This window comes from Saimiri boliviensis, chromosome 15, assembly GCF_048565385.1.
Source record: "Saimiri boliviensis isolate mSaiBol1 chromosome 15, mSaiBol1.pri, whole genome shotgun sequence".
NCBI classification, from domain to species: Eukaryota; Metazoa; Chordata; class Mammalia; order Primates; family Cebidae; genus Saimiri; species Saimiri boliviensis.
Genome location: NC_133463.1, coordinates 20,460,762 through 20,474,945, shown reverse-complemented (window position 1 = coordinate 20,474,945; position 14,184 = coordinate 20,460,762). Strand labels below are relative to the sequence as shown.

Genomic DNA, 14,184 nt, shown 5'->3' with positions numbered 1-14,184 from the left:
CATCGGACCTTGTAGGGCATGTGATAGGTCTGAATTTTTCTTTACATTTGACTGGACGCGATTAGATGGTTATAGACAGAAAAATGCTTTGATCATATCTGCATTTTTAAAGGTGTCTTCGGCTGTGACCTGGAGAGTGTACTACAGGAGTGGAGAACAAAAGTGAAAGCAAGGGAGGAGATGATGGTGACTAGAAAGAAGAAGGGATGCTGGAAGGGGGAGAATTCATTGTTTAGGCACTTATTTTGGTGGTAGAGCTCACAGGGCTTGATGTCATGAGGGAGAGAAAGGAATCAAAGATGATTCCTAGCTGGGTGGATGGTGGTACCATCATGTAGGTGACACCAGTGTAGTGAGGAAAGATAGGAAGGACCTGGTTTATCTGCACAGCACTCTAAGAAAGGAAATGAACATCAAAATACCATAGCCAAACATCTGTATTTGTTAACAAGTCACTGGCTTTTTCTCCTCCCCCACAGTTTACCTTAGAAATTCTTTAAGCTTTTTTCCTGGGTCCTGTTAACACTGCTTTCGTGGTTTTTGTCTGTTCATTGTCAGTGTTTCCAGGGATCTGGTACTCTCTTGAAATGATTCCCAAATATATGGTTCACCCCATTTCTATACTGAGCTTCAAACCAAGTTTACAACCACTTGCTGGCCACTCCCCACTGGCTGTCTCACACAGTCCATAGCAAAGCCTGCATCTTCTCTTTCAGCCCTGCTCTTCCTCCTGAATTAACTCAGTCATTCAGAGTAGAAGGCTCAGAATAGTCTAATCTCTCTCTTTGTTCTTCACCCCCCACATCCAAATAGTTATCAAATATGCTGTTTCAGCTTTGCCAGTATCTCCCCAGTGGGCCTGGTCTTTTTATGCCCATGGACACAGACCTGCCAAAGCCTTTATCCTGCCACACCTGGGTGCAGTGGGGTCCCCTGAGGGACCTGGTGCCCTGAAGTCTTGAACCTCTCCACTGCAGGCTCCATGCTGCTGCATCTTATAGCTGTGGACCCAAGCTCTGACCATGGCTCTGCTTAAAACCATTCATCAACTCCTGGCCCCCTTCAGCATAAGCCCACATGCCACAGCAGGAAACTTCAAATCTTCTGGAATCCAGGCTCTGCCTGCCTTTCTTGCCATACCTGCCCTCACCAGTATGTTCATCCATGGACCCATGTGAGGCTCTGTGCTGGTCCACAAAGAAGCTACCACAAATTTGCCCTCCACTGTGCCACAGTGCTGTTGTTTCCTCCAAGTGGAATGCCCTTCTGCCCTGCTGTCCCTGGCAGAGTTCTATTCATTCTGCAATGCCCAATATCACCATCATGTCCTGTCCTCTATGAAGCACTCCCAAATACTTCCAATTACTTTAGAACTAACCATCCCTTCCTCCATAATCCCACTTCTCTATTTTCTAATGCTTGCCTATATTACAGCTCTTCAGTCTAAGGTTAACAAATACAGCCCAATAAAGCCACACTCCCTGAAACACTGTTCTACACATATTAGGTACTGAAAATGTTGTTTAAAAAAATGAGCAACCTGTAATGTGGAAATTATAAACTAAACTGATGAATGGGATTAAAATACACAGGGTGAATAAGTGGAATAAATAATTAATAATTACCATGGTGTATGATTCCATTTTCCAATAATGCTTGTCCCAAGTGTACACCTTCCTCAGGCCTGTGAATCTCTCCAATTTCCAACAGCCATGACACAAATTCGCTGCAACAGAAAGCCAGTGAAAAAGCTAAATGCTTAATTTTTCCCCTGGAAAGTCTTTCTATGCCATGCAATCATGAAGCAACGATGAAAGGAATCTCAAAATATAAAGGAATATTTTCAATGCATTTCAAAAGTTCTTTTTACATATATAAAGCCTACAGTCATTTAAATTGAACTCTATTCTAGAAAACCCATGTCTGTACATTCATACATTACTAAACGGTACTTAAACTATTCAACTTGTTGAGGCCTCTAATAAACACAAAGTAAAAATTTTAGAGTAGCTTTAATTAAAAGGTTACCATTAACATAAAGGCAAATGTGGGGCTAAAGGATTGCAAAAGATCCTAAAGCTAGCTAAAGTCGGAACTGAATAGTAATAGCTTAATATAAAGAGCTAAACTGTCTTTAATGTGGCTTCCCAGGCACAAACAACCAGTGAGTTTAAAGGCCCAAGAAGGAAGAACAAAACAAAACCGCATGCACCATGTGGTAGGTAGGAGTCTACAGAAATCCTCTCATTGCCTTCCCACCCCACCAAGATTCCCTCCTCTCCATTTTTCAATTAAATACTAATCTAGGTATTGCTCTGAAGGGATTTTTGCATATGTAATTAAAACCTCAAGTCAGTAGACTTTAAAATATGTAAATTATCCCAGTGGGCCTGACTCAATGAGTGGAACCCTTTGAAGCAGAGTTTTCTCAGGCTAGTGGCACGAGAGGAAGTCAGAGAAATTAGACCCATGAGAAGGATTCGATGTGCCACTGCCAGCTCTGAAGATGGAAAGGACCTGGTCCCAAGACACGCAGCCTGCAGAAGCTAAGAGCAACCCTTGGCTGACAGCAAGGAGACAAGGACTTCATTTGCAACCTCAAGGAGCTGAATCCTGCCAACAACCTGAATAAGCCTGAAAGTAAACTTTCCCCCAGAACCTCAAGAAAAGAGCCCCAGCTGGCCAGCACCTTGATTTTGGGGTTGTGAAACCCTAAGCAGAGAACCCAGTTAAGCTCTCTTGGACTTCTGACTAGCATTGTTTTAAGTTGCTAAGTATATATTCATTTGTTATTCAGCAATAGAAAACGGGTGCACACCAAAAGACATAGAAAAGTTTTACTACATTGTTTTGAAAATGTTAAATTACTTGGTAAATTCATTATTGTATCTAAACTGTCATCTATAAGGAATACCCCAGCACAGAAACATCCATCAGAACTGTCTACCACACACTGCTGCAGCTGTGAAAGCCACAGTGGATTAGAGCTTACATCTGTCACCATTGCAGGGCAGCCCCAGGCCTCAGAGATAAGAGGGATGATGTTTGTATCACTTAGGAGAGCCTCAGCTATGTAGCAAATTTTTTAAAAAGGTCACGTGGTTCAATTAAGAGAACACTAAATATAGAGACATTTTGTTCTCACTCATAGGTGGGTGTTGAACAATGAGAACACATGGACACAGGGAGGGGAGCATCACACACTGAGGTCTTTGTGGGGGAACTAGGGGAGGGACAGCCGGGGGTGAGGAGTTGGGGAGAGATAACATGGGGAGAAATGCCAGATATAGGTGATGGGGAGGAAGGCAGCAAACCACACTGCCATGTGTGTACCTATGCAACAGTCCTGCACGTTCTTCACATGTACTTCAAAACCTAAAATGCAATAAAATATTTTTTAAAAAAATACTGTGCTGCTCATGTTTTAAAAGTCTAACATTTGAACTCTTATATAAACTGAATTTGTTGTAGACTGGTTTTCTTTTTTGGCCAGAGAAACAAAGCTATGGACTGCATCAGGAAATTATTTCTCCATTAATTTAAAAAACAAAAGCAAGAAAAATGGCTAATGTCAAATAATTGAGGGATATAAAATTCTAAAAGTGGGTTGTCCAGACTACAAATATAAAGCAGCAAAAGTTGTTAAATACTTGTATTCTTTTATTAAACAAGAACCATTCAAAACCGTTAGTTTCCAATTGCTGCATAACAAATTCAAAAGAAAATATAAGAAAAGGTGAAACAAAGTGTAGTAGTTAATATCGTGTAGTTGCCATAAGACAACTGGGATTCAAATCCTGTTTCTGCTCCCACTACCTGTTCAACTAGGAGTTTATGAATTCAGCTTTTTAAACCTCAGCTTCATCATTAACATAGAGAGAACATTAAGAATGTCAGGCTGGGTGCAGTGGCTCACGTATGTAATCCCAGCACTTTGGGAGGCCAATGCAGGTAGATCATTTGAGGTCAGGAGTGTGAGACTAGCCTGACCAACATGATGAAGCCCCATCTCTACTAAAAATATAAAAATTAGCGAGGTGTGGTGGCACATGCCTATCATCCCAGCTACTAGGGAGGCTGAGGCAGGAGAATCCAGGAGACAGAGCTTGCAGCAAGCCAAGATCATGCCACTACACTTCAGGCTGGGCAACAGAGAGAGACTCCATCTTAAAAAAAAAAAAAAGAAAGAAAGAAAAGAAAAGAAAAGAAAAAAGAAAAAAAAGAATGTCAGTGTCACAGTGCAGGCAAGGGATTAAATGAGATGACGGACGTCAGAAACTCAGCATGGGGCCTGCACATAATGCACTTTACTAACTGGTGACTGACAAGTGAGTTGAGATGGTTGCTATGTAGCTAAGGCATAATTCTCTATTCTGCTGCCATCAGATTTCTGAAAATATCAAATTAAAATGAGGAAAAAGCCAATTTAAATATTGCTATAAATTGGAAATATTTTGGAGTGAGAAGAGTAAAGGAACCTAGTGAGTAGCTTTATCATTGGACCTGCTCAGGGAATGGAGAGATTCCATCAACACTCTGCTAAAGGACATTAATCCACTCAGAAATGACCTCAAACTTGCCCTGTAAGCAGCAACAGTGTGCTGTGACGGAAAAGGCCACAATAACCTAACATTTGCTGAGTATCTCCTACCTATCAGGTGATCTGGGAGAAGCTTCACATACCATCACAATGAACTTGTACTATTACCATATGTCATCATGTGGGTGAAGGGTTAGCAAAACCTGTTCTTCCATAAGAACAAATTCGACCCTGGGCTAACTTTCTATAATAGCTATGCTCCCCTAGACACCTGTCAACTGCTAAATAGGCAACATTGCAATGGTAAAAATGACCCCTGGTGGCTAATTTGCATACCTATAAAAACCTAGTGGGGAGTCATAACTTGAAGTGACTCTCTTGCAAGTGGGCATGTCCCAGTGAGGACCCTGAAAGTTATGCCCATGGAGTGGGTACAAAAGATAGTGTGTTTTGCTACACAGGGCTTCTACGCCAAGATAAACTTACATCTTCTCTTTTCCTTGCACAAGAGCTGCTTACTACCATCTGAGGGCTACATACAAGCAACAGTATGGCTCACTGGCAGATGTGTTGCTTGCTGTGAGGATCATTCCTAGTGAAGAAGAAAGCCAGATGCTGCCCTGCAGGCAGAGGGTTTCCTGGCCAATATATTTCTGAGTTGGGGGTTGGGGAGTGTATTAGTCCTTTTTCACACTACTGTAAAGAACTTCCCTGAAACTGGGTGTATTAGTCCATTCTCACACTGCTATAAAGAAATACCCATGACTGGGTAATTTATAAAGGAAAGAAGTTTAATTGATTCACAGTTCTGCATGCTGGGAAGGCCTCAGGAAACTTACAATCATGGCAGAAGGGGATGCAGGGACACCTTACTGGCAGCAGGTGAGAAAAGGTGAATGAAGGAGGAAAAGCCCCTTATAAAACCATCAGACGTCATGAAAACTCACTAACTATCATGAGAACAGCATGGGGGAAATCACCCCCATGATCCAGTCTCTTCCCACCAGGTCCCTCCCCTGACACGTGGGGAATTACAATTTGGATTATAACTCTAGATGAGATTTGGGTGGGGACACTGTCATCCTATATGAGGGAGGCAGAGGTAGCCAATGATTACATTGCATGTTCCCATCACTGGTTAAACAGACATCCTAGTGAGCACTGTAGGTAAGCTCTACATCAGAGCATAAATTTCAGAGCAAATGGAAATTTCACTAACCTAAATCATGCAACAAATCGGTGGTAGTGCCAAACTGAACAGATAAGTTTGATCGCCATCTGGACTGTTAAATACTACTCCAGTCTACTTTATAAACTTGGCATTGATAGTCACTAACCATATGAAATTGTTAAGCTCCGTGACCCACAGTTTCTGTATCTTTAAGAAAGTATAAAGGTATTTAACTCCTACCTAAGTATGTATTCCAGCATTAGAAATAATGTATAGGAAGAAGTCAGCACAGAGGCTGGTCTAAAAAGAGCTACCTGAAGGCAGCTAGCCTTCTTTTTGGCCCCGAGCTAATTAAACCAGCCAAGGAATTTCACTGAATGCTGTCCAAACAAACCAGACAACGCTTAGTCAATCTGCTTATTCTAAAAACCAAAGCAGACCCCCTGCCTGCTGCTTGGTGCCTGTCTCTTCACATGACCCACATTTTTAGACTCTTCACCTACATCCTTTATCCTGAGGCCAGCTGCCTAAATTCTGAATTAACTGAGAGTTCAGACTGTCTCTTATCTTCCTTGTCTTTCTGATTCTGACTTTCAGGCCCTATATACATGTCCATACCCAACTAGTCATCCTGTCCCCCTGTAAGCAAACCTACCTGCCTGTCCCTCCCTGCCTGGCCCCAACCTCCCTTTCTTCTGGGATCATGACATATCCGAAATCGTAGAAGTCATGAATGAATGGATGGATCCCTTGAGTTTCCTAGTTATGATCCAGGCTCTCTATCCATTCCTTCATCCTGCTACAGCCCAGGAAATGGCAATTGTAAAGTTTTCAAAAATGCCCAAGCGAATACATTTAAAAGAAAACTAATTAAAGTTAACAGGTGAGATGGTGAGAATATATAAGAAAGTCATGCACCCAAATCCCCAACCCTACCTTCCAAGAAAGCATTTAGGAAACGTAGTCAGTTTTCTTTTTCTGTCCTTGATCAGATTTCCTTGTCTGCACATCATTTTATAAAGTTTCTCGCCCTGTTCGGAGATCATGACCCAGGTGTCCTGCTCCATTCCTAATTTTAAACCTATCAAAAATGAGAGAAAGGAGAGGTAACTGAAAACTCTCTTCATTCATTGACTCATTCATTCACTCATGCCTTCATTAAGCAAGCATTTGTCGCAGGTCTACCATGTGCTGGGGGTTATGGATACAGAGCTTTGTATAATAGTGTCCTGATGTACCAGAAGCTGGGAAGCCAGGGAGAGCTGGAAGGCAAGATCCCAGGGTACATGTCACCTTTGTGCAAATTGTGCCCGAAAGGCATAAAAGTTTAGCCAGGGCAGTAAGAAGAGCAGCTGGGTCCCAGCCTCCATTGAGCCCTGGACCAGGCATCCTTTTACAGGGTTAGATCAGTATAACTGAACAGAGTAGCCCTAGAGACAGTTCTGAGGGATGGGAGGAAATGTGATATTAAAGAGGCATACTCAGACCACCACACTTCTCCCTGAGAAATGTTAAGAAAGGTTTCACAGAAGGACCCTGTTTTGAATGCACAAGTATGAATGGGGATTTCTAGAGAAAGCAGAGCTAACTCATTTGAAGCAACATGGAAGCCCAGAGCCATGGGTTTTAAGAGAAAAGATAGGAGATATGCTGGTAGGATAGGCAAGATCCTTGCTCAACCTGCAGTTTCAATCTATTTCATTCCTTAAGTATTGGGCATCCATCTAAGTATTTTAACCAGTGGAAGGAGAAAGGTCGGGTAGTACAGGAAAAAAAGTTGTATTGCTTTGGAGACAAAGGTTGGAGGATAGTATGGAGAACAAACTGAAGAGAGAAAGATTTAAAAAGAGGGACACTGTTAGGAGAAACCTCAAAAGTTCAAGCAAGTTCAACTCACTGAAAATAAGGGTAGGGCCATCAGGCAAAGAGGATGAAGATGAGAAATAGGTCGGAGGCACTACTGATAAGACATTGGTTAAATGTGGGCAGGAAGGAAAGAGAAGAAATCGGATGCCTTCTGGGCTTCTGATGAGAGTAACTAAATGGAAGAGGGGAAGGTGTATCAGGCAAAGGCATCCAAGTAACCAGGAGTCCAGTGGGCACCTAGTATGCCTAGTGTGGACATTTGGGTGGGAGTCCAGGATTCAGGCGAAAACATGAGCCTCTCAGGGGAGAGGACAAGGCTGAACATAAAGGTTGGCAAATGGGCAGTGTACAGTGGAAGTTAATCTGATGGGAATAGATAACCCAGGCAAAGAAATCTACTTAGAGAAAATCAGTGCCCAAGTTAACATCCTAGAACACCGGCACTTAATTAGGACTGATGAGGAGCTGTTGCAGAAGACAGAGAAATACTTGTATTATTTTTAGTCATCTAGCTGCAAAAATTCCCACCAGAACTTTATTTTTGACAATGCTGAAGCCATTAATATTTGTCTTTATGCATAAATAATCCCTTAAGAATAGAGTCTAATAAAGATAAATGTAAAGATAAAGATCATATGCAATTTTAGAGAATGTGTTTTTTCTTTTGTTTGGGGGTTTTTATTTTGTTTTGTTTTTTGTCTTGGGTGGATCATAGATATTCTTAAAAAAAAATTCAACTTGATGAAAAGCTTGATTCACCTTTTAACTATTTGTTTGCTATTTGAATTGACTGCTACATTAAACAAAACTTAGAGTCAGTTACATATTCATAAACTTTGTTTTAAAATTTTCTATCTGATTCTTCATCCAAGATCAGTTAAAGGAGTATTTGAAAATGCTTTGGAAATTCTACAAGTATGTACCATGAATACTTTAATCAATGTAGCAATTTTGCATATTCTTCAGGAGAAACATTTGAAGATGAAAGAAAGAGTTCTTTGTGTTCTGAAATTTTATTACCAATGAGGTGTTTTATTCTTGGGTCTCCAGAAGTAATCAACAATGACATGCTTCTTAATTAAGAAATCAATTGTTAATTAGTAGAAATGCAAGCATTTCCATTTCTGAGCTGAGTTATAGAAATATGCCTTTTTGCAGATAAACTTCAGACAACTGAATATAGTCAGGCCAAATTCTTTTTGCAAATTTTTCTAAAAGCAAAAAACAAATTTTTGAGCTAGGCCTCCTCATATGAATAAGCAACTAATTGGATTACATTATAGTATATTCAAAGACCTACCAATTTTTAAAAGTTTGTATAATCCAAAGTGTTTTAATTTATAATTAGGAAGCTAACATTTTGGGTCTAAGAAATTTGAGTGTTCTGTTAAGTATACAGAGAACAATTGGAGGCCTTCAACACTGCATTATGTTATTGAAGCTGGTCACTTAAAGAAAAATTTGGTAATACTGGTTTAGAAATAGCAAGAATAAAGTGCAAAGAAGATTGAGCATTTTCTTTTAAAAAGACTATTTAAAAAATAGTTTTCTATTTTAAAAAACTATTTAAAAGACACCACCATTCATAACATAATTACTTTGCTAACTCTTAAGTATTACGTAACAATTTTGTAAGTATCAAATAAGTATTTTAGTATAAGGCTCACATCATATGATATTATATTAAGTTGGTGCAGAAGTAATTGCTTTCAATGTAAAAGCCACAATTACTTTGGCACCAACCTAATAAATCATGTGACCATCATAAACCTTTTCACTTTCTCATGTTTTTCCATTTTCTGCTTCTATGCTAGAATCTTCACAAAGTATAAGAGTGCCCAATTCATACACCCACCTTTCCGCCGTTCCCTTTCTTTCAAAATAGCTTCAAACCATTCATGCTTCTCTTCAGGTGTTTTTGCCATACAAACAAACCATTTATTTTTTGCTGTGTTATGTATTTTCCATCCATTAACAACAATGTGTCCACTGCTATGGAAGTCAGCTGGAAATTAATGGGAAAGGCAAATGAACAAATAGTAACACACAATATTATTATATCAACACAATCATTCAATACACAAAATTTCCAAAACCACTCAATTGTTCAAAATATCTTTGCTCTATATATGTATATCGAAAAACGTAAACATTTAAAAAAATTAACAATGCTTTTATACTGGATGCAGTCAGTTCTCAATAATGGAACATTTCTAGCTCACAGTGTTAATGTATTACATGTAACTACAAACTAATTAACACTTTTTGGTCTATGCTCAAAAATATTGTCAAAGTTTCCAAAGCAATAAAATAACAAGCAAGAAATTTTCTTCTCGAACATTCAAGGTGTCTTATTTATTTTATCTTTCTAATATTTCTTTGAAACAGTATTCTAATTTTCTGACACAGTCTATATCCCACGGAATAATTCTCTATTATTTAATGAACTGCATACTAAAAATTCATCAATGGAACACACTAAGAGTGCAATTACCTAAAACTGCAATAAATGGAAACATACAAATGTCAAACCATTATCACTGTACATGGTTGAGACATATACTCGTTAATACACTTCACTCTGTTTAAGTCACATAAATGGAAACTTACAAAAAATTTTGAAGATAAATTGATATCTAATTGCCTTTTTTGACACCTCACCATAATTTTGGGTAATGGGTCATGCTGGGTTTGAAAATGTCAACAGCAAACCGTATACAGTAGCTCTCTGCCTAACAGTAGGTAGAGAATAGTGACATAACTTGCAAGTGACCTTTACTGGCATGACAGTCCCTGAAAAGCATGGATTCCAAGATGGGAAAAACTTGTGACAGAGGCCTGAGTCAGCACCTGTACCAATTAACGTGATCCTTTTCATGTGTGTCTCCTGAAAGTCATTCAGCAGTGTTGAGGAGGTAAGCCACAAAAACATTAAAGGTGGTTTAGAAAATGACTTTGTGGCACTTTGCTTGTTTTGTTCTTTTTTTCTCAGTTAATCTATTTTTTTTTAGAAAGTTTTTTAGTAGAAACAGATGAGCTTAGTGCTCATTCTCCCAAAATCTGGTTCTCATAGTCTTTTTCATTAGTTCCCAAATCACTACACATTATATGAGGTCAGACTAATAATACCACAGATGCATTATCAAATGATGCTGTTCAGTTGTGGAGTCTTTAAAACTTCCAAATTACTTTTGAGTCAGAATAGAGCGACATTAGACATTAGTCTGTATTTTATATAGGTGTCATAATCTATGAATAACCAATAATGACATCTGATAATACAGAGATTCAAACTTGCAGAGACTTCCCTCCCAAAAAATTACAAGTACTTTTTAAAAATATTTTTTGTACTTGTCTTACCTTTATGTGTTTAATTCACATTCCCATCCTACACAAAGTAAGAGAATTTCATAATTCTTATCAGATAAGTATTCATGGGCGTTAGTGGGAAAATAAGACATTAATTCATAATTACAGTATAATCCCTCCTTAATATCTATAAAATAATCCACTGAGAAATTATGATAAACTGGTAGAAAAAAATTCAGAAATTCTCAAATTCAACACGTTTAGCATACTCCCCCCAACCCTAACCATTTGTGACCTAACAAGACCAGAATCACAAACAAGCCCAAGCTTTTTTTCAGGCTGTCTTCTCTCTGTTCAAATCAGGCCATGATTAGTTAAGTGAACCTTACACCTACAGTTTAAAAGATCCCACATGGCCACTCATGTTATTACACCTTTAACCATTACTCTAGATAAAGTAAATCGCAGTAGCCAAATACAGTCTACAGTCATAACCATTGGGCATCTGAAATGAACACAGTGTAGCCCTCCCACAGAGCACAGGGAAACACAAATTCATGTGCCAAAATCATCAGGGTCATGCTCCTGCCCCCAAACAGGTATACCCTGGGGTCAGCCATGTCTGTAACAGGGGGTCTTCCTTCCTGGATTGAGTCTGGTCACTGGCCTCTTCACATCCTGCTGGCCATCCCTCATATATTTTTCATCAGGACATTTCTTTAGCTCAAAAGCCACTCACTAGGTGTCTCACCACTGAATCAAGTCAAAACTACATGTAGACTTTGCTTTAAACATTCTTCCCAAACTAACTCAACTCTGTTTAACTTGTTCCATTTTTCATTATGTTCTAATGTGTTCCCACTACCCTTTTCTGCTGCTTTCCTGGTTATCTTGTGAATTCTTATGTATTCCCCAGGCTGAGTTTCTCATCAAGCTACCCCACTCTCCCCTATGCCTCACAGACTCTTACTCCACTTGAAAGTGGACCCATCTCCTCCAGGAAGCCTGACCTGACCAATTGAGGCTGTGCATCCAAATTTCTTTTGGAAAGCACACAATTCAACTCAGAATAAGATAAGTGAGCATTAGATTGATCACATGTGGCTATTGTTTCAATGTACAGAAACCAAGATTATTAGCTGACTGTAAAATATACTGATATGTATATCAAGTCTCCAAGAAATATGGGACTATGTGAAAAGACCTAATCTACGCTTGATAGGTGTACCTGAAAGTGATGAAGAGAATGAATCCAAGTTGGAAAATACGCTTCAGGACATTATTCAGGAAAATTTTCCCAGCCTAGTAAGGCAGGATAATATTCAACTCCAGGTAATACAGAGAACACCACAGAGATATTCCTCAAGAAGAGCAACTCCAAGGCACATAATCGTCAGATTCACCAGGGTTGAAATGAAGGAGAAAATACTAAGGGCAGCCAGAGAGAAAGGTCAGGTTACCCACAAAGAGAAGCCTATCAGACTTACAGCAGATCTCTCAGCAGAAACCCTACAAGCCAGAAGAGAGTGGGGGCCAATATTCAACATCCTTAAAGAAAAGAACTTTCAACCCAGAATTTCACATCCAGCCAAACTAAGCTTCACAAGTGAAGGAAAAATAAAGTTTTTTGTGAATAAGCAAGCACTCAGAGATTTCATCACCACCAGGCCTGCTTTACAAGAGCTTCTGAAAGAACCACTACACACATGAAAGGAACAAACAGTATCAGCCTTTCTAAAAAAATTATCAAAAAGAGCATCAATATAATGAAGAATTTACATCAACTAATGGACAAAATAGCCAGCTAATGGCAGTATTAAACTCACATATTTTATTATTAATTCTAAATTTAAATTGACTAAATCCCCCAATCCAAAGACAGGCAATTTGAATAAAAAACTAAAACCCATCAGTATGCTGCATCCAGATCCATCTCACATTCAAGGATACATAAAGACTCCAAACAAGGGATGGAGAAAGATTTACCAACCAAACAGAGAGCTAAAATAAATAAATAAAAAGCAGAAGTTACAATTAAGCAACAAAGATCAAAAGAAGCAAAGAAGGACATTATATAATGATAAAAGGATCAATGCAACAACAAGAAGAGCTAAAGATCCTAAATATATACGCACCCAATACAGGAATACGCAGACATACAAGACTTATAAAGAGACTTAGACTCCCACATAATAATATTGGGAGACTTCAACATTAATATTAGACAGATCAATGAGACAGAAAATTAACGATATTCAGGACTTGAACTCAGATATGGAACAAGTAAATGTAATTAATATGTATAGAACTCTCCATTTTAAATATACAAAATATACACTCTTATCAGTACCACATCATATCAACTTAGAAGTTTAAAAGAAATCTTGGTTGGCTCCTTGTTTGCTATTCTCTTCCCTCATTTTCTTTCATGTCTCCATTATTAAGGACAATTATAGGCATACCCATATTTAGACTGCATTCTAGCCCGGGCAATAAAGCAATACCCCCATCCTCTCTCCCTCTTCCTCTTTCTCTTTCTTCCTCTTCTTTAAAAAAAAAAAAAGAAAGTGGTCATTTAGTTGATCCTACTGTATTCCTCATACATATCAAAGGTGTGGAAAAGGACAGTATGGGGTTTGAAAATTTATAATTTCAAACAATATTTTTCTTAAATAATTTTCTCTTGTCTGATAGAAAATTAGTGACTCTGATATGACATGAATCTGATTCCCTTCACTAAATATTCATGTGACCATCTTTTCTGAAGGGAAATAATACTCTGAGAAGTAACCATTAAAACTTTTATTATGTTCAGCTTCACATTTATAAGGACTCGTTAAAAAAAAATATATATATATATATATATATATATATATATATATATATATATACTGATATGGTTTGGGTCTGTGTCCCTGCACAAATCTCATATCAAATTGTAATCCCCAAAGTTGGAGGTGGAGCCTGCTGAACAGAGACCAAATCATGGGGAAGAATTTCCCCTTTGGTGCTGTTCTCATGCCAGTGAGTTATTTGGTTGTTCAAAAGTGTACAGCACCCCCCTCAACCCCTCTCAACCCCTCTCTCATGCCCTGGCCAAGAAGACATGCCCCTTCCCCTTTACCTTCCACCATGATTAAGTATCCTGAGGCCTTCCCAGCCATGAGTATTGTACAGCCCACAGAACCGTCACCCAATTAAACCTCTTTTCCTTATAAATTACCCATGCTCAGGTAGTTACAGCAGTACAAGAATGTTCTAATTCATCCACTGTCTCAAATAACAGCTTAATTGCAGC

The 14,184-nt window shown here is 38.8% G+C and overlaps 1 protein-coding gene across 2 annotated transcripts in view; it reads right to left on the bottom strand.

The window, feature by feature from the left end:
- PREX2 (phosphatidylinositol-3,4,5-trisphosphate dependent Rac exchange factor 2) overlaps window positions 1–14,184 on the bottom strand; it is a 306,754-nt gene that overhangs the window by 193,729 nt on the left and 98,841 nt on the right. For both annotated transcript variants that reach the window (XM_074386741.1, XM_003942900.3), the window contains exons 9-11: window positions 9,433–9,582; window positions 6,648–6,792; window positions 1,626–1,726 (exon numbers count right to left, since the gene is read on the bottom strand). In XM_074386741.1, coding sequence (XP_074242842.1) covers window positions 1,626–1,726; window positions 6,648–6,792; window positions 9,433–9,582 — 396 coding nt within the window. The remainder of the gene's footprint in view (window positions 1–1,625; window positions 1,727–6,647; window positions 6,793–9,432; window positions 9,583–14,184) is intronic.